Below are 22,176 nucleotides of genomic sequence, written 5' to 3'. Positions count from 1 at the left end.
TCACAAAAGAGTCAGTCACAACTCAGCAGACAGCTGAGGTAATGCTCTTGTATGTTAACATGTACAAGACCAAAAAGCTGTACCTTTGCTGCAGTCACTGATGGCCATCTCTTTCTTCTCCTAAAAGGAAATAGATCATTAATATGTGTCACCCTAATTCTGTCTCAACAGCTTAAAGGCTCAATGACATAAACTGATCATTAATAATTGCTTACAGAGATAGATGCATGCTCTTTAAGGAAATCACACCAAAACATGCATGCCACTTCCAAGCTAAAATTCAAACTATGCTGACAGCTGACTTGAAAGTCTCCTGGCAACAAATTATTCAAGGAGCTTCCTCCTGAAGTATCTTTATTTAAAGACTGCTGCAATTGGCCTGCAATATTTTACATTAGAATGTTGATAGTGAGAAAACTCTATCAATAAACAGGACAAATGACTGATACATGAATAACTGAATGAGTAACCTTCCTCTTTGGTGAACTGTTACATATCACACCCAAAGTGGTATTTTCCAGAAAGTACAGAGGTGGTTCATATACAGATAGAGCATGGCTTGTCATGTAGTCTCAGTTATGAACCTTAATTGATTCACTGACCAAACAAAAATACAAAAGAATTTGCCAAATATCTAATTTAATTTGCTGAATTGAGAAGCATGGTGTAGTGAAAAGAACACAGGATTTCAAAAGAACTAGATTCTAGCTTGAGAACCAGACTCTCAAAAGAACTAGATTCTAGCTCTGATATTCATCTGCTATTTAATTTTTCTAGGCTCTAAAATGTCTATTTTTTTCCAAATTGGAAATGTTCTACAATGTTAGAGAGATGTTAGTTCAAGTACGTGTTTAATACTTCCATAATGGCTACTATGGCAAACGCCAAATACTTTGTAGAATATTTCAGAGCACTGTCTACCAAATGAGTTTCAGGATTCAATCAAAAACAGTTCCAGGATGGGGAGTGACTGCTTAATGGGTTTTTCTTAAGGTCATAAAAAATTACTGGAACTGGACATGATGATCATTGCTAATACTATGAATATATCTAAAAATGGTTAAAATGGTCAATTTTATAGTATGTGTACTTTACCCACAATAAGCAAAAAAAGGTTCCAGAGTTGTCTGGGAAACACTAACTACATTATCTCTTCCAATGTCCAAAATAGCAATTCACATATTAAAAACTCTAACAAGAAGTCCTGCAGTATAGAAAACTGGAAGTCAGTATTTTCCCAACTTTTAGATAACTGTTAAGTCTGATACACACAATGTTATTTTTAAAATTTCTGATACAGGAGTAAATCTCTATAACTTGTGTGTACAGCTGATGTGGTGGTATTCTTTGTGCCCCCAAGTAGTTATTCTTAGAACCTGTTTTTTGGGGGACTTTGTTTACTCTTGTGTAGTCAGGCCTAGAGCTGAAACCTGCCCTAACTCCAAGTTTGCCTTTTCCCCCTCTAGACGCGAAACATAAAGCTTGGCCAGGCATACCCAATCAGGGATGCTGAGCCTGCAAACTTGTCTTTCAGAGATTCTTCTTAAAATAGTTAACCCATCACTTCCTTAAACTCAGAATAGGCTCCTTAAATCACTTCAGTGCATTCCTGAAAGTCTCCAAGTCTGTAATTTTAGTATCTTCTTAAAATATTAAGAATGAAAGTTGAAAGAATAAAACAAACAAAAAGAGCCCAGTAGCAAACTTATCCCTTGTAGAGGTCAGAGTTACAGAGCAAGTCTGAGTTCCCCTCGGCTGTGACAGACAGAAGACTAACAAGGCCATCCATCTTCTTAACTTAGGAACGAGTTGCTCATACTAGCCTAATGCTAGCCTAAATGGCAACCCACTCCAGTGTTCTTGCCTGGAGAATCCCAGGGACAGAAGAGCCTAGTGGGCTGCCGTCTATGGGGTCGCACAGAGTCGGACACGACTGAAGCGACTTAGCAGCAGCAGCAGCCTAATGCTAGCAATGTCACTAATTTTGGTAATTGTGAGAACAAAGAATCCCAAATTCCAGGAGCCAAATGGGTATGGTGTGTTTTCTCTGACACTGAAGGTGTCCTCGATCTCAACTCACAATGACAATTTCCAGTCTATGAATGTGGCTTGATATCTCCCAGAGGCAAAAGTGAAATCAGAATTTTCCAGCTAAGTGGAAAGACTGTTAGTTGTGAATTCTGATCGATGGTAGAACGTATTAATGAATGTTGTTTTAAATAAATCTAAAAATTGTTTTATTTCCCCTAATACAAAATGTCTGTTTGTATATTCTATATGCTCTAGAATTATTCCCTCTCTTGTGTCACATGAATCACTCTAAAAATATTAAAAACTTCACCCTGGACACTGAATCCAGTAACAAAACATACAAGCCTGGATTAAAATAAAACTTTTTGAATGTCCAAACATTCAAGTGCACCCCCCCACTCTCCCCTTTAAAAACCCTCATCAGTCGACATCAAAAAGAAAATGACATAGTTACCTGATCAAAACAAACAGAAAACCACTTCACCCAATCTTATGCCTGCTTTGTGGTTGCTTAAAGGTAAAAAAACCCTCTACCCTTGTGCTTTGAATATAAGTAGTCTTTAACAAGGGGTACTGTTTTTTTTTCAAGCTCTCACCATTTCAATCCAGCAAGATTTACTATGGTGTCTAAACAGGAATATCAACAAATCACCAATCTAACTTTTAATACCAACATGATACCAAACAAATATCACAACATTCTCCTCTACTCTACATTCACCCTGCAACATCAGGTTCTCAATCCTTTGGAAATACAAAAATGCTTCTGAATTTTCCCTGACACCTATTTTGCATTTAAGGGTACTTTTCACCCCAACTCTTGGATGCTTCTCCCTATATCCATACTTTCAACAGAAAATCAGAATCTCAGGGATAAGCACCTTGAAGTCCAGTTTCAAGCACTGCTTCCTGTCCCTTCGAGTCTTATCTGAAGTTTCAGAGGCCTGGAATAAGCAGCTGGAGCTATTCTAGGACATGTACTACTTGGCTGTTTGATTCATTAACCTACCCTGGTTTGGTAGAAACTGTGCCAGGCTTCCTTCTGTGAAAGTATTCACTCAGCCACTTTAATAAGGAATACGAACAGTAATCTGACTTAAGTTTTTCAAAATTATGCTTCTATCCTTCCCATGCCCTTTAAATCAGCGAAATATAGGGGTAGGAAAAGAGAAGCAGCGACTTTAAAGCCCCTGTGCTTGTTTCCGGAGAGAAGCTAGCCTACAAACACAGTGCAAGTCCATGTGCTTCTGAAAAAGACAGGGTCCAAGACACATACCTGTTTCATCCTTGCTGCAGCTCTGTTGGAAAACAGAACAGACCGGTCTTTCTGAAAGCAGGAGGGACACGTCTGCAGGGCTCGAGTATAAGAACTTTCGGCTTCTATGTAATCTGAGGAGAAGGGAAAATATAAGAAGTCGTTATGATTTTATTTCTGATATCACTGTATTCCAAATGACCTCAGGATGTATAGCTTTCCATTCTATACATTCACCTTTCACTTGGCTTATCAATTTAGTAAAGAGTTTTGAAAGGGGATTAGGAAACTGGACAGAGGAAAGAGACTAAAATCTGGAATTAACAGCCCAGGATGAAGAAAAAACTCTATATATTTTTCATTAAAGATATTCTGCTTTCATGGAGTCAACCAGACTAAAAATGCTTTCCTGAAATGTCTGGAGAGACATTTTATAGAGCTAAAAGCAACTATGTTAAAAACCAGTAGTTGACTAAATACCTTAGAGAGAAAATGGTGATCAACTCATACATTCTTTGCCACATACAGAATTATAGTTAGGATACTAAAAGATAATTGCCTAGTCACTCCTTTCTCAGGTTTGAAATATTTAATACTAAAATATAAAGAGATAAAACTTTCAGAGAACCTTTAGTTCTCTTAGAAAAAAGAAGTGATAATTGATAAATCAGGATATATGAAAAAAAATTTTTTTTAACCTAAAAATAACAAAGGGAAGATGTTACTACTCCTAGATATCCAAAGCATACATACTCTGAGATGTGACAAATTTGATAATAAGATCAAACAGTTCTCCCAAATTATAAAAATGAACCTCAACTATCCCTAAGCAAATACAAGAAATGCAGAAGGACCATCTCTCTAGTTAAGGCATCTACAGAAAAAGGAACTTGAAAGAGCAACTGAAGTGTAAGCAAAACCCTTCTTAGGCAGCACAGGACGCACTGGGCCAGTATTCACAGCACTGTCACAAAGTAAGGAACTGAGACCCCCTTTTGACAGCAATTCAGCAAATAGCCTTTTAACATTCCAGATCAGAGTTTCCCAAAGCAAAAACTCAAAGAGCTTTGTTCTTCAGTATTGTTAGCAGTTCAGATCTGCTAGCTGTTTCCAAACATTCTTCAGTGTTTCTTCACAGACTCTACAAAAGAATGAGTCAAGACAGCCAGCATCAGTGCTGAAAACACATCTTACCTCCCTTCTTAAACTGCTCATTTCCCTCCTCCTTTAGTCTAGAGCTCTCTTCTCTCCTTCTCTGAAAAAGATCAGAGAATGACAATAAATACAGTATTATGATAAGTGAACAGAAAGGCCAGCTTTCATTACACATTAGGCTATTCAACTGGCAGCAGCTTGACTTTTGAGAACTGGGTCAGTTTTACCTACATCTCAAACACACAGAAAAAAAACACATGACCATCTGGCTAAACATCCAGTGAATTCTTGACACTAAAAAGACAAAACCCAGGTTTTCTTTGTTTCCAGCTTTTGCATGGACAGTAATTTCCATTTACTAAAAATGAAACTAATATACCCACTGGTATGCTTACCTTTATAAATTAAAATTCTAGATCTGCTACTTATTAATTGTAGATGATCTTGGACAAGTTTCAGATCTTTCTGGGCGTTAATTTCTTCATCTAAAAATTAAGGCTAATAGATTTATGGGTTAATGTGATAATGTATGTAAAGTTTCCAATCCACTGGTGAATAAGGGTTCAAAAATTAGCTATTATTTTTCTATAAAATAAATAGTGTAATACTTATTTAGCTACAACTGCACTCTGTGTCATGAAGCAGACATACAGAGGCTGGCAGAGTGCACTATGGGGGATGAGTCTTATTTGCAGGGTCAGGCGGTATGCTGTTAGCAGGCTAACACAGGGGAATTTGAAGAAACCCAGAGGAATCTCTTTTCCTAGCCTCTTCTATCAACAGAATTTCACACAGATGGTAGAGCACTCATGGGACTCAAAGGCAGAGTGAATGTTAGTCTGTGGAGCCAAAAAGACACGTGCCGAGCCCCTGTGTGCTCTCAGCCCTGAACACCTCAGCAAGTTGGCCGGCATAAGCAGAGCTAGCATGCCACCTTTGACAGCATTAAAAAAAAAAAAAAGAGAATCTCCAAAAATCTCTTCCTTCATTCTTGAAGTTTCTGACTCAATAAAAACTCCAATGGGAGGAAACAAAATTAGCACACTCTTTCATCGACAGTACAAGCTGACATCCTAAACAGTTGGTACTCTAAATATTAGGAACCAAATTAAAAAAATATAATGCTTCTGGAGAAGATCTGTAAATAAGCTGCTGAGATCTGGGTGCTTTCCAAATACCTTATTACTATACTCTGAAAGAAACAGAACACTTGATGAATCTCAATAAAGAAACTAAGAAATAGGTATAAACAGAATCTAATTTTTACGACATCTATTACAGGCCAGATGTTCAGCAGACAATAATAATTCATTTATAACATATCTGAAGAAGGCCTATTCCAAGAGAATACAGGAAAAAATAAGATGGGTAGTGGTGATGACAATCAAAATATAAAAATGTGGCCACATTTACCTACTACCACCCAGAGGAAGGTGCCCGAACTGTAATATCCTCTATTGAACTGGTTAGTGTTTTTGTTGTTTAGTCGCTAAGTCATGCCTGACCCTTGCGAACCCATGGACAGCAGCTCGCCAGGCTCCTCTGTCCATTATTGCCCAGGCAAGGATACTGGAGTGGGTTGCCCCTTTCTCCTCCAGGAAATCTTCCCAACCCAGGGATCAAACTCACGTCCCTGCATTGGCAGGCAGATTCTTTACCACTGAGCCATTTGGGAAGCCCGGTTAGGATTTCTGGAGGCAAGCAAAAGAACTATCTTGGGCAAAAAAGAAAAAAAAAATTTTTTTTTAAGGGCATAAGTTTACTGGAAAGCTACCGTGGGGCTCACACGATCACAGGGAGGCCTAAAACATGGGCTTATAAAACAGACAGGACTCAAGGCAACTCTGAAGTCAAAAAGCTAAAAAATATTGATGTGTCTTCTAGGAGAAGAGTCTCGCCAAGATAGGGCTGTAATAACAGCCAACAGACCCTAACCATTCCCCTTTCTTTGTCCTAATTTAGATTTAAAGTTTTGGTCAGAAGCCTCCAATGAGCCAAGCGTAGTCACATGCCTTGGCTGTCAAGAGACCAGAGTGAACACAGGGGACTGACCAGCACTCAACAAGGGGAACTTTCTCCACATAAGAAAGGGAATTCTATGCTGGAAGCAAAGAAAACCCCACAAAGAATCCAGTTAAAAGTTATTTCAACTCCAAATAGACAAAGTGACCTGGAGAAACAAAGTTGGAGGCATCACACTCCCTGATTTCAACCTACACTTCCAAAGCTCTAGTAATAAAAATGGTATGGTATTGGTATAAAAACAGACACACTGATCAGTGAGACAGAATAGAGAGCCCAGGAATAAACCCACACACATACGGTCAATTAATTTATGATAAAGGAGCCACTAATATATAACTGGGGAAAGGACAGTCTCTTCAGTAAGTGGTGCTGGGAAAACTGGACAGCCACATGCAGAAGAATGAAAACAAACCACTGTGTTACACCACACACAAAAGTTAACTCAAAATGGATTAACCGGAAACCATAATACTCCTAGAAGAAAACAAAGGTGGTAAGCTTCTTGAAGTAAGTCTTGGTGATGATTTTCTGAATCTGACACTCAAAGCAAAAATAACCAAGTGGGACCACATCAGATTAAAGAGCTTCTGCACAGCAAAGGAAACCATCAACAAAATGAATGGAAGAAAATAGTTATAAATCATCTACTTGATAAGGCAGTAATCTAAAATACAAAAAGAACTCATATAACTTAAAAGCAAAAACTCCCCAACCTTATTAAAAAGTGGGTCAAGATCTGAATGGACATTTTTCCAAAGATGACATACATGGTGAACATGAAAAGATGTTCAACATCATTAATCAGCAGGGAAATGCAAGTCAAAACTACAATGAGATATCATTTCACACCTGTTAGAGTAACTATTATCAAAAGACAAGAAATAACCAGTGTTGGCAAGAATGTGGAGAAAAGAAAACCCTTGAGCACTGCTGGTAGGAATGTAAATTGTGAAGCCACTATGGAAAACAATATGGACATTTCTTAAAAACTTAAAAATAGAACTACCATATGATTCATCAAGTCCACTTTTGGGTGTTTATCTGAAGAAAATGAAAGCACTAACTCAAAAAGATGGCTGCATCCCCATGTTCAACTGCAACATTATATGCAATAGCCAAGATATGGAAACAACCGAAATGGCCATCAGTGAACAAATGGATAGGGAATTCCCTGGCTTTCCAGTGGTTAAGAATCCACCAGCCAATCCAGGGGACACAGGTTCAATCCCTGGTCCAGGACAATCCCATATACCATGGAGCAACTAAGCCCACGTGCTGCAACTAGCGCGGGCGGGCCTACGTGCCTAGATCCTGTGCTCTGCAGCAAGGGAAGCCACTGCAACGAGAAGCCCACCCACCACAACAAAGAGCAGCCCCTGCTCACCACAATGAGAGAAAGCCTGCACATGGCAAAGACGACCCAACACAGCCAAAGACAGAAGAAACATACCTCAAAAAAAAAAAAAAAAAAAAAAAAAGGATGAATGGATAAAGAAACTGCGGTTATACACACACAAAGGAATATTATTTAGCCATAAAAAGAATGACATCTTAGACAAAAAAGACCAAAAAAAAAGGAATGCCATCTTGCTATCTGACACAACATGGACAGACCTCGAGGGTATTATGCTAAGGGAAAGAAATCAGAGAAAGACAAGCACCATATGCTCTCTCTTATATGCAGAATCTAAACAAATTATGAAACAAAAACACTAAGCTCAAAGGTTGGGGCAGGAGGGTATGTGGAGAAATGGGTGGGGGAAAAAAAAAAAACACTTCAAAATTCTAAAGTAATTTCAATTAGGGCAAAATGAAAACCCTATAAATAGTAGTGACTTCATTCAATCAATCTTAAATTCACACAAACAACCATATATCACTGGCTAATAAAGTTCTAACAGTGAAATGAAAAATTGGTTTCACATTAGAAAATATATTAATGCAGGGTAGCATATTAATGAATTAAGAGAAAATTATAGGATCACATGAATATCACATGAGTATCACAGGTCTGTAATATATTTTTTTAAAACAGTACTATCAAAAATAAAAATTCTTCAGGGAAGGGCGGTTCATTAAGTTATGAAGAGTTCAATGCCCATCCATCAACAACTTCAATCTCTCTAATTTTAAGCTACTTTCTGATCTATAATCTGTTCTCCAATGCCAACTTACCAGGAATGTTTTATGAACACAGATCAGTCATTCAGACTGCCAGATCAGGCTCTCGTGAAGAGTGTGTTTTAAGAGTTTAATCATTATTTGGTAAATTTAGAACATTAATATTCCAACAAGAAAAGCCTAGATCCAAAGTATACCCAGAAGGAATTACTGACGGGGGCCAGCCTGAGCAGGCAGCCTGAGAGAAGTTCACAGTGTTGTTACAACTGGGCCTAAAAGTTGAACTGGCCAAGAGGCTCTGGAACATACTACAGAGGCCAATTATTCTAAGGAAGGCGTTTTATTTTTTTGGTCTGATAAATTACAACTCAGTGACCCATTAAGTAATAAACACTGGAAAAGAGCTGCTGCTTTCACAGATTGTGTTAAATTGAGGATTAATGCAATTATCAATATCATGCTGAATATCTCCTTGGTAACAGCTAAAAATAGCACTTTGAAAAGAACGCTGCACTGTCTCCCGGCTGTGCCAGGAGACTAACTTGATCCTAGTACAAAGACTAGGATTTATTCTGCCGCCGGAACACATTCTTTAACCCGAGGATGGCATGCACACTGTGAAATGCTGTGGAATCCAAGGACAGACTCCACAGTGCATAGTCTTACTCAGCCTGCCAAGTGCCAAGAGCATCACACATAAGTGAACTGGCAGGGCTGGTATCCTGCGGTGCAAATCTTCCAGGTTCTGGTCTAATGTGGTTAAGGGCCCTCTCACATGCCTCCAGATTCTGGGGAGGCCGCATGGGGTAACATCTGTTCTAGAATTTTGTTTCCTTAAGAATGGGAACCAAAGAAATTTTACAGGACTCTAAACTCAGTAGACCTCCCCATCACTGAGAGCTCAGGGGGAAATAGTGACATTATTTTGTATTGTGAATCATCACAGGAGCTGTCACGGAAAACCTCAAAAACACAATGCCCTTGATGAAGGGAGTTTATTTCAACAGTTACCACTGCAACTGCCAACTTTTCAGCCTGTTATTCAGTTCACTATAAACTCTACCAGTACAGATTTCACTGCTTGACATCTGCTATCAGACACATTAGAGCTCTACTCATCGGTTTCCCAAGACAATTCTGAGAGATGGGCATGTAGGTATTTACCTGTTTTACAGGTTAGAAAAAAAAAAAAAAAATTCAAGATTCAGAAATCTTTTATTTTTTGCAACAAACTTCTATTCCAACCTACTCAGTCTTATCTCCCATTACTACACAAGTCCTCTCTTCTAACTAGTTGGATCTCTTATTCTTCATTCCATTCTTTTGCTTATGCACCCACCTTGGAAATGCCATTGTTTTTCTTCCAGATTTTCCTTTCAACTGCCCAAACCAAATTTTGCTGTTTTCCAAGTCTAACACAAACCAGACCTCTTCCCCAGGACTACCTTCACTTCCTTCCCCACATGATCTTCCTCTGAATGTCAACTGTACAAAACGCCTCTAACTGGGCAATTCAATTCTACCTCGGGTTATTTTTAAAAATTATAAGAGACTTTTTTTAAAAAGCACTGCAGAAAGTCTAGATGGTTACAAAGTGCTTAGATGGTTTCATGAGTTGAACATTCCACATTCCTTAGGCCTGGGCAAAATAGGCCAGTCAAGCTCCTCCTCTGACTGCACTCTTCCTCCTGTGGGGCCCCTTTAGGCCATACTCCAGATTTCTTACCCAAGACTTCTTAGCCCACTTTCAGGATATGCACGAATCTTTGCCTGGATCTATCCCCCTAAGGGTAAGCTTTGCTGCAGGCATACATTATATTCCAAGTGCAATAGTTTGTACTCTGCCTTCCCTGTACCTGGAATCAGTCATTTTTTCAAAACCAAGATCTAGGTGTTATGAGGGAGTCATTGCTTTTAGGTCCTCTCAGTGAAGAGATTCATGAAAATACATCTTAAATAAAACAGAAATCCCAGGAGTAAATACAGAAATAAAACAGAAATCCCAGTAACAGCAAAATACTTAACTCATTTTGCTCTATCCAACAATAAACAAAAATTTCAAACACTATGTGACTATTACTACTTATTATCTACTACATAAAGTTCAAGATCTCATTTTTTTCCAACTTTAGAATATATTCTACTAAGGATATACACCCAGAGTATTATGTCCAAATTTATTGAAATTACCTTCTCTATGTAATTAACTTGAAATAGTTATGCCAACATGTAATCAATTTGATATAGTTACAGCAATTTGTTTCTGTTTGTAATCCATTTTAAGGGTTAATTACCTTTCTGATTTAATTTTAACATTTGAAAGTGTAAAATACTTGCACAGTTCAAAACAATACTAAGTGAGACTTCTGATGTGGCTAAACGAGGTTTCCAAACCCTCTAAGAGCAACGACAAAAAGATCAACCACAACCATTTCAGTGTCCTGGAAATGGATTACAGGCTTACGACAAATTGAACAATGCTTATTTATGAAAAAACTATTGAACTTCAGGAAATCACCATGAAAATCCCTGGCATACTTCCTAGGGACTGCTCCCTTTCTTCCTCCCATCATTCAGTGTGGTAATTTTCACACCACAAGGTACATTGTGAATAACCAGCAGTTTTACTGCTGGAGGACTGACTTGATTTAAAGAAGGTGAAATAATCCATGCCTCGTGGTGCTGTAATCTGAGAGCTAAGCAAATGGGGAAAGCCAGGGGTTCTACTGATCTGTGGTTGCAGTCCTGGTTGGGCAAAGACAAACGTAAAAAAGCCATGGGACAGAAAAATGTAATGGGAAGATAAAAAGAGAGAGAGTCATAGAGGCACTTGACAAGCGTTTCAAATATCCTGGCTAACTGGAGTTGGTGTGCACGCTCGAGAAGGATGAAACTATTCACACATCCTTGTTTTATCAGAAGCCTGTGCACATGTACTAAGGAAACACAAGAGGTGCAGACCTGAAAACTATCTAAACCTGGAATATACTTCTGAATTCACATATAGATCCACTGATAGTAAGTGGAAGCCATATTGGTTTGATATGTTTGAATATAATCTCTGACCAGTATTGGATGGCCACTACACTGTGTGGAAACAGACACAACCTCAAGAAAGCCAGAATTAAAATTAAAAAAAAAAAAAAAAAAACAAGAACAAAAACAAAAACCAACTAAACAGAGCCATCAGTGGCCACACATCCCAGAGGAAATGAATCACACAGCTAAGTCCAGGTAAGTCCAGATAAATTACTACACATATAAGCAGACAGGCAAAATAGCAACAACAAAAATAATTGGGGCATGGAGGAGGGTCAGACTTTACAGTTGCAACAATATTACTTAAAATACCCAGATTCATCAACAACAAAATAATTGTAAGACAGGCAAAGAGAAAGTCTGACCACAATCAGGAAAAAGCAGCAGCTGACAGAAACATCTGATTATACAGGGATACTAGATCTAACCCACAAAAAGCGGCTATAGAAGGGAGGAATCAAGATGGCAGAGCAGGAGAACACGGAGTTCATCTCTCCCCACAAATACATCAAGAATACAACTACGAATGGAACAGTTCTCACACAGTACCCACAGAAAGCCAGCAGAGGACCTTGGACACCTGAAGGACAAACAAGATCCACACAGGAGGGGCAAGACAGAGGAAAGAGAGGAAGCAGCACAGGACCTGCACTCCTGGGGAGGGGTGAGGAGCTGAAGGAAAAGAAAAAGTCCCGCACCTGGGGAAGCCCCCTCACCAGCAGGGACATCAGCAGGGTCAGAAAAGGAGCTCTGGGGGCTTGGAGCAGCGTGCAGCAACTGGTCGGCGGCAGGCAGGACAGAGTGAGACCCACCCGGATGGTGTGTGCCACAGCCCCACGCACCCCAGCCTGAAGTGTGGGTCTGCTAGTGTGGATGGGGGCTGGGGGCTGGAAGGTGGGGTTTGGAGAACAGACCCGGGTAGAGGACTGCTGTTGGCTATGAAGAAAAAGCCTGTAGGGATGGGAGCGAGGAAGTCCACAACCAGGAACCGGGAATGCCTGTGGAAGAAGCCTGGGCCTCCATAGAAATGAAGCTCCATGGTTGAGCAGTGCACGGCGGGCGTGGCCTCCACTGCAGCCTCTCCCCTTCACCCTGGCCCCTGCCACCATGGGCACTAGGAGGGGTGGCTTGACCACCACATGTGGGCAGACTCACAAACCCAGGTTTCTGCGCGTTGGCCCCATTCTGCCTGGGCAGGCTCATGTGCCCTGGGGCAGCCTCAGGAGAAGACACCAGCTAGGGAGCGCACATGGAGAAGGGGGCTGACACCCCAGCTGAGTCCCAGGAGCCATGCGACTGAGAGAGAAGAGATGATATCTCTGCTCACGGCAGTGCGAACTGTGGATTTACATCCGTGCTGCTGATTCTGTAAATTCAGCACCTACAGAACATCCCAATAGACAATGAGTGCTCTCAAAGCTGAGATGGGTCCAGCTTTAGAGCTGTGGGCTTTGTGGGCAGATACACAAGGGGGCTGGGCCAGGCCAGAGGCTGAGCTGCTGCCACAGCTACCACAGCAGGTCCAGGGGCGTGGCTACTACAGTGCTGAGACCCACCTTCAGTGAATTTGTGCTGGTGGCCTGGTGAAAATAACGCCTGAGAGACACCAGGGCCAACCACAGGCCTACCAATGGTCACGATAGGGCTGAGAGCAGTGCCGACAACGGTGTAACTCATGAGCCCGCACAACGGTGAAACGTGACACAACAGAGCACACGCACAGGTGGACAGCTCCAAGGGAGGCGCTCAGGGACGTCTCCCGTGGGAGTGCTCCAATCCCACTATCCTGCACCACAGCTCAGAATCGTACCTCAGAAACACCTCCAGGGGCTTCTACTCCATTTCAATGGCAAGGGAGCAGATCCCGCCCCTGACAGGGCAGTGTAACCACAGAGCAAAGGGGAGGTCCCACTCAATATCCAGTGCAAGCCCTGGTCACCACAACATCAGTCTGCCTAAAGCTGTACTGAGTTTACAGCCACCTCAAAACATACTCCTTGACACGGCCCTACATACCAGAGGGACAAGACCCAGCAGGGGGTAGTCACTAGAGGCAAGAGGAACGAGGAACTACTCTCCTGCACCCTGTGGAAAGGAGACCACAAACACAGAAAGCTACACAAAATGACATGGCAAGAGAAATATGTTTCAGACAAAGGAACAAGATAAAACCCCACAAGAACAACTAAAGAAGAGACAGGCAATCCACCTGAAAAGGAATTCAGAGTAATGATAGTAAAGATGATATGAAATCTTGGAAAAAGAATGGAGGAATAGACCAAGAAGATACAAGAAATTGTTAACAAAGAGCTATAAGATTTAAAATACAAATAGAGATGAACAGTATAGTAACTGAAATGAAAACTAAATTAGAGGGAATCAAGAGCAGAAAAACTGAGGCAGAACAAATAAGTGAGGTGGGAGACAGAGTGGTGGAAATTATCACCACAGAAAAGAATAAAGAAAAAAGGATGAAAAGAAATGAGGACAATCTCAGAGACCTCCGGGAGAACACTAAATGCACCAACATTCACATTTTAGGGGTCCCAGAAGGAGAAGAGAAAGGCCTGAAAAAAATATTTGACGAGATTATAGCTGAAAACTTCCCTAATACGAGAAAGAAAACACTCAAGTCCAGGAAGCACAGATATTACTATATAGGATGAACCCAAGAAGGAACACGTCAAGACACATATTAACCAAACTAACAAAAATTAGACACAAAGAAAAACATTAACAGTAAACAAATAACTTTAACATACAAGGGAATCCCCATAGTTATCAGGTATTTTTCAGCAGAAACTCTGCTGAAAAGAATGGCATGACATATTAAAAGTGATGAAAGTGAAAAATCTACAACCAAGAATACTCTCAGCAAAGCTCTCATTCATATTTGACAGAGAAATCAAAAGCTTTACAGACAAGCAGAGGCTAAGAGAATTCAGCATCACCAAACTGGCTTTACAACAAATGATAAAAAGGAACTTTTCTAGGCAGGGGTTGGGGGGGTGAGGGGAGAAAGGAAGGAAAAAGAAAAAGACCATAACTAGAAACAAGAAAATCACAAGTGGGAAAGCTCAACAATAAAGGCAAATAAACAGTAAATGTAAAAACTCATCCATACGAGTAAGATATTAAAACCAGCAACTGTGAGATGAGACTACAATTGCAGGAAGTGGGAAATGCATGTGAAAATAAAAGTCCAGTAACTTAAAAACAACCTTGTATAGTTGGCGTAAAACTCAACATTCAGAAAACTAAGATCATGGCATCTGGTCCCATCACTTCATGGGAAATAGATGGGGAAACAGTGGAAACAGTGTCAGACTATTTTTTTGGGCTCCAAAACCACTGCAGATGGTGACTGCAGCCATGAAATTAAAAGACGCTTGCTCCTTGGAAGAAAAGTTATGACCAACCTAGACAGCATATTCAAAAGCAGAGACATTACTTTGCCAACAAAGGTCTATTTAGTCAAAGCTATGGTTTTTCCAGTACTCATGTATGGATGTGAGAGTTGGACTATAAGGTAAGCTGAGCGCCGAAGAATTGATGCTTTTGAACCGTGGTGTTGGAGAAGACTCTTGAGAGTCCCTTGGACTTCAAGGAGATCCAACCAGTCCATCCTAAAGGAGATCAGTCCTGAATATTCATTGGAAGGGCTCATGCTGAAGCTGAAACTCTAATACTTTGGCCACCTGATGTGAAGAACTGACTCATTTGAAAAGACCCTGATGCTGGGAAAGACTGAAGGCAGGAGGAGAAGGGGATGACAGGGAATGAGAGGGTTGGATGGCATCACCGACTCAATGGACATGAGTCTGAGTAAACTCTGGGAGCTGGTGATGGACAGGGAGGCCTGGGTGCTGCACTCCATGGGGTTGCAAAGAGTTGGATATGACTGAGCGACTGAACTGAACTGATCTGATATAGACTGCTATATCATAACCTCATGGGAACTACAAACCAAAAAACTACAACACACACAAAAAAGGAAATGCAACCCAAACACAACACTAAATAAAGATAATCCTCAAGTCACAAAAGAACAAAAGGGGAAGGGGAAAAAAAAGACCTAACAAAATCAAGTTGAAAATTATTCACAAAATGGTAGTTAAGAATTCAGATAGATAATTACCTTAAATGTAAACATTAAATGCTCCAACCAAAAGATTTAGAACAGCTGAATATATACAAAAATGAGACTTGTGTACAGGGTGCCTATAAGAGACCCACTTCAGATCCAGGAACACAAACAGACTGAAAGTGAGGGGATGGAAAAAGTATTCTGTGCAAACAGAACCAAAAGAAAGCTGAAGTGGCAATACTCACATCAGATAAAACAGGCTTTTTTAAAAAAGACTGTTACAAGAGACAAGGAAGGACACTCCGTAATGATCAAGGGGTCACTCCAAGATGATGATGTAACAACTATAAATATATATACACTGAACCTAGTTGCACCTCAATATGTAAGGCAAATGCTAACAGTCATAAAAGGGGAAACTGACAGTAACAGTGGGGGACTTTAACATCCCACTAACACTAATGGACAGATCATCCGGACAGAAAATCAATAAGGAAACACAGGCCTTAAATGACACATTAAGCGAGACAGACAATTGATATTCACAGAAAAATTCATCCAAAAGTAGAATATAATTTCTTCTCAAGTGCACATCGAACATTCTCCAAGATATGTCACATCTTGGGCCATAAATCAAGCTTCAGTAAATTTAAGAAAATTGAAATCATATCAAGCATCTTTTCTGACCACGACACTATGAGATTAAAAATGAATTACAGAAAAAAAAAACCTGTAAAAAAAAAAAAAAAGCAAACATATGGACACTAAACAATTTGACACTGAACTACCAACAGATCACTGAAGAAATAAGAGAGGAAATTAAAAAACACCTACACACAAATTATAACGAAAGCACGACGATCCAAAACCTATGCGATGCAGCAAAAGCAGTTCTAAGAGGGAAGTTTATGGCAATGCAATCTTACCTTAGGAAACACAAAAAATATCAAACAACATAGCCTTACACCTAAAGAAAGAAGAACAAACAACATCCAAAGTTAGTAGAAGGAAAGATATAAAGATCAGAGCAGGCAAATGAAATAGAGATGAAGAAAACAAAGGAAAATATAAACGAAACTAAAAGCTGGTTCTTTGAAAAGATGTAATTGATAAATCTTCAGCTAGACTTTCCAATACAAAAAGGCAGAAGGCTCAAAACAATAAAGTTAGAGATGACAAAGAAGTTACAATAGACATCACAGAAATACAAAAGATCATAAATTCTTAGAAAGGTACAATCTTCCAAGACTGAACAACAAACAGAAAATATGACCATGTCAATCATAAGTATTGATATTGAAACTGTGATCAAAACACTTGCAACAAATGTTGACAGGCAAATTCTATCAAACGTTTAGAGAAGAGTTAACACCTATACTTCTGAAATGTTTCCAAAAAACTGCAGAGGAAGGAACATCCCTAAGTTCATTCTAAGAGTCCACCATTATCCTAATACCAAATTCAGACAAAGACATTACAAAAGGGAGAAAATTACAGGCCAATATCACTGATGAACACAGATGCAAAAATCCTTAAAATATTAGCAAATCAAATCCAACAATACATGAGAAGGATCATACACCAAGATAGAATGGGATTTACCCCAGGGATGCAAGGATTCTTCAACATATGCTTATCAGTGTGATACACCACATTAACAAACTGAAGAAGAAAAACCATACGGTCATCTCAACAGTTGCAGAAAGAGAATTTGACAAAATTCAAAAACCCATTTATCATTAAAAAAAAAAAAATCTCCAGAAAGTGGGTACAGAGAACCTATCTCAGCAAAATGAAGGCCATATATGACAAACCCACAGCTAACATCACTCTCAATGGTGAAAAATTTAGATCATTCAGGTGGCACAAGTGGTAAAGAAACTGCCTGTCAATGCAGGAGATGCAAGAGATGCAGGTTTGATCTCTGGGTCATGAAGAGCCCCTGGAGAAGGAAATGGCAAACCACTCTTATTTCTTGCCTGGAAAATTCCATGGAGAGAGGAGCCTGACGGGGAGTCCATGGGAGGGCAAAGAGTTAAGACAGGACAGCAAACACACACCACGCCTTCTAAGACCAGGGACAAGCACGTCTGCTCTTCCCACTTCTATTCAACACAGTTTTGGATGTCCTACCCACGGCAATCAGAGAAGGCAATGGCAACTCACTCTAGTACTCTTGCCTGGTGAATCCCATGGATGGAGGAGCCTGGTAGGCTGCAGTCCATGGGGTTGTGAAGAGTCGGACACGACTGAGCAACTTCACTTTCACTTTTCACTTTCATGCATTGGAGAAGGAAATGGCAACCCATTCCAGTGTTCTTGCCTGGAGAATCCCAGGGACGGGGGAGCCTGGTGGGCTGCCGTCTATGGGGTCACACAGAGTCGGACACTACTGAAGCGACTTAATAGTAGTAGTAGCCATGGCAATCAGAGAAGAAAAAGAAATAAAAGAAATTCAAATTGGATAAGAAGTAAAATTGTCATTGTTTGTACATAACATGATACTATCCACAGCAAATCCTAAAGAGGCCATCAGAAAACTATTAGAGCTCATCAAGGAATCTGGTAAAGTCACAGGATACAAAATTAATATACAGAAATCTCTTGCATTTCTATAAACTAACAACAAAAGACCAGAAAGAGAATTAAGGAAACAATCCCATTTACCATCACATCAAGAATAAAATACCTAGTAATAAGCCTACCTAAGGAGGCAAAAAGACCTGTACTCAGAAAACTACAAGATGCTGATGAAAGAAATCAAAGATGACACAGATGGAAAAATATATAGTGTTCTTGGATTGGAAGAGTCAATACTGTCAAAATGACCATACTATCCACAGCAATCTACAGATTCAATGCAATCCCTATCAAATTACTGACGACATTTTTCACAGAATTAGCTAACAAAAATTTTAGGGATTTGTATGGAAACACAAACGACCCTGAATAGTCAAAGCAATCGTGAGAAAGAAAGATGGGAGTTAGAGGAACCAGGCTCCCTGACTGCAGACTATACCACAAAACCATGGTCATCCAAACAATGCAGCACAGGCACAAAGACAGAAGTAAAGATCAGTGCAGCAGGACAGGAAATCCAGAGATACACCCACGCACCTAGTTTCAACTAGTCTGTGATAAAGGAGGCAAGATCATACAATGCAGAAACATGGTCTCTTCAATAAGTGGTGCTAGGAAAACTGGACAGCTATATGTAAAATAGTGGAAATTAGAACCCTCCCTAACATCACAGACAAAAATGAAAAGGATTAAAGACCTAAAAGTAAGGCTGGAAACTATAAAACTCTTAGAGGAAAACATAGGCTCAACATAAGTCACAGCAATATCTTTTTTGATCCACCTCCTACAGTAATGAAAATAAAAATAAACAAATGAGACCTAATTAAACTTTAAGTTTTCTACAGCAAAGGAAATCATAAATAAAACGAAAAGACAATTCACAGAATGAGAATATTTTTAATCAGTGCAATTGACAAGGGGTTAATCTCCAAAACATACAAACAATTCATGCAGTTCAAAAAAAAAAAAAAAAAAACACACACAAACAACCCAATCAAAAATGGGTGAAATATATAAACAGACATTTTTCTTTTTTTTTTTTTTTAAAACAGACATTTTTCTAAAGAAGATATACAGATAGCCAAAAAGCACATGAAAAGATGCTCAACATCACTAATTACTAGAGAAATGCAAATCAAAACTACAGTGAGATATCACTTCACACTGGTCAGAAGGGCCATCATCAAAAGATTATATTAACTGAAGTTAAGTCAGACAAATATCATATGAAATCACTGATATGTGAAATCTAATAAAAAAAAAATGATACAAATGAACCTATTTACAAAACAGAACAGACCCACCAATCTCAAAGTCAAATTTATGGTTACCAAAGGAAAAACACAGGGAGGAAGTGATAAATTGGGAGATTAGGATTAACATACACACACTACTAAATACAAAATAGATAACTAATAAAGACTGACTATAGCACAGGGAAGTCTTACTCAATATTCTGTGGTGACATATGAGAAAAGAATTTGAAAAAGAATGGATACACACACACACACACACACACACACACACACACACCTGATTCACTTTGCTGTATATATGCACTAACCAAATTATAAATCAACTACACTCCAATATAAATTTCTAAAATTTTAAGATGATAAAAAATAAAAAACCAGTTATAATTTGTTGCAAAAACTAAAAGGAGTATGTTTAAAAACTTAAATGAGCATGATGACAATGATTTAAAAAAACAGATCCATGAAAAAAGGACAGACATTATTTACAAAGAAAAACAAAATGAAACAAAGATGGAAGAGTCAATAACTGAAATAAAATATTCACAGATGGGCTCAGCAGACTTATATCAGCATAAGGAATAAGTAAACTTGAAGTCAGAGCAATAGACATCCAATCTGAAGAACTAAGGGCGGGAAAAAAAGACAAGGGGGGCGGAAAATGGACCTGTCACAATATATGTGATTAGAGTTCCAGAAATGAGAGACCAGGTATTTGAAAAAGTGACTAAAAATCTCAAAACTGTGATGAAGAGTTAATCTAAAGATCCGAGAAGCTCAGTGAACCCCAAGTACACAGATCCATCTTTTAGAGACACCAGAGTCAAATGTGCTCAAAGACAAAATCTGAAAGCAACAAGATAAAAACAACTTATCAAGTACAGGGGAACAACAAAACTGTCAATATCTGATTTCTCACCAGAAACAATGAAGGGCAGAGGCAGTACAATGACACATTCTAAATGGTAAAATAAAAAAGACTGTCAATCAAGAATTAGATATTTAGGAAAACCATACCTCAAAATAAAGGCTAAATAAAGACATTCACGATAAAGACAGAGAATTTGCTGCTATCATACCTGCCTTACAAGACATACTAAAGGGAGTCCTTTGGACAGAAAATGACAACGGACAGTAAAAGTTCATGAAGAAATGAAGGGCATTATAAATGGGAAATACACCAAATGCTCTATAAATACGTTATTTTCTCTTTTAGGGCTTCCCTTGTGGCTCAGCCGGTAAAGAACTGCCTGCAATGTGGGAGACGTGGGTTTGATCCCTGGGTTGGGAAGATCCCCCGGAGGAGGGAAAGGCTATCCACTCCAGTATTCTGGCCTGGACATTTCCATGGACTGTATAGTCCATGGGGTTGCAAAGTGTTGGACATGACTGAGCAACTTTCACTTTCAAGAAAATTTAGCTAAGAAACAGATGGCTAAATCAGAAATATTAAAATGGTACAGTAAAAAAATTATCTAACACAAAAGACTGTAGTAAAGGAAAAAGGAATAAAAAAGACATGAGACGTATAGAAGACAAAAAGTCTGATATAAATTTAACCATGTCAATAAGCATAATGTGAATGGACTAAGCACTAATGAAATGGCAGAGACTGTCAGACTGAAATTAAGAAGATCCAATTACATGCTGTCTCTAAGACACACTTCAGATTCAAACATGCAAACAGGATGAAAGTTTAAGGATATCAAAAATATATGAATCAGTAACCATAAAAGAGAGTGGATGTCTTAGTTTGGGCTGCTATCACAAAAGTATCAAAGACTGGGTTATAACCAACAAGCATTCTGGAGGCTGGAAGTCTAAGAATAAGGGGCTGGCAGATTCAATATCTGGTGAGTGCCTGCTCTCTGGATCCTAAGGGTCTTCTCACTACAGCCTCATGTGACAGAATGGTCAAGGGCTCTTGGATCTCTTATTAGAGCACAAATCTCATTCATGTGTACTCCACCCTCACGACCTAATCATTTTCCAAAGGCTCCATCTCTTAATTCCGTCATATTGGGAGTAAGCGTCGAAGATATAAATTTAGGGAGGATGAAAATATTGTCTATAGCAGTGCCTCTAGAAGTATCAGACTAGATAGTTTTAAAAACAAGAAATATTGCTAGAGACAAGGAACATTTCATGGTGATAGGAGAGTCAAGTTAGGAAAATATAATAGCTATAAAAACGGATATCTACCTAACAGTAAAGTGGTAAAGTTATAAAATACATAAAGAGGACAAACTGCCAGAACCTCAGACGCTTCCCAGGTGTCCCTTCCAAATCTGTAATACCTTCTTTCTCACCCCAGTCCCACATCCCCCAGCAAACACTCAATTTGTTCTTCATAAATTAACTTGAAGAATAATTTATGTATTATTAACTGAGGTTAACATAATTCTAAAACTCTGAAATATTCACTTATGCTTGCCACCTTGTGAGAAACGTATCCAGAAAGGACTCCAGAGATCTTAGAGGCTGCTCTAGGCCCCTAAGTATTTTGCAGACTACACTCCACTGAAGTTTAGCTACAACTTCGCTAACAACTAACACTGCCTGATTGCTTTCATGTGCTAGTCATCTAATCCTTACAATAACTTTGTGAAAAAGGTAGTACTATTATCCCA

At 39.2% G+C, this 22,176-nt stretch overlaps 1 protein-coding gene across 2 annotated transcripts in view; it reads right to left on the bottom strand.

Moving 5' to 3' along the window:
• The window catches only part of TTC1 (tetratricopeptide repeat domain 1), a 48,954-nt gene that overhangs the window by 14,756 nt on the left and 12,022 nt on the right, over window positions 1-22,176 (bottom strand). For both annotated transcript variants that reach the window (XM_019965341.2, XM_019965342.2), the window contains exons 3-5: window positions 4,481-4,541; window positions 3,308-3,420; window positions 84-120 (exon numbers count right to left, since the gene is read on the bottom strand). In XM_019965341.2, coding sequence (XP_019820900.1) covers window positions 84-120; window positions 3,308-3,420; window positions 4,481-4,541 — 211 coding nt within the window. The remainder of the gene's footprint in view (window positions 1-83; window positions 121-3,307; window positions 3,421-4,480; window positions 4,542-22,176) is intronic.

The sequence above is a fragment of the Bos indicus genome, chromosome 7 (genome assembly GCF_029378745.1).
Source record: "Bos indicus isolate NIAB-ARS_2022 breed Sahiwal x Tharparkar chromosome 7, NIAB-ARS_B.indTharparkar_mat_pri_1.0, whole genome shotgun sequence".
NCBI lineage: Eukaryota > Metazoa > Chordata > Mammalia > Artiodactyla > Bovidae > Bos > Bos indicus.
This window is presented reverse-complemented; position numbering and strand designations above follow the sequence as displayed.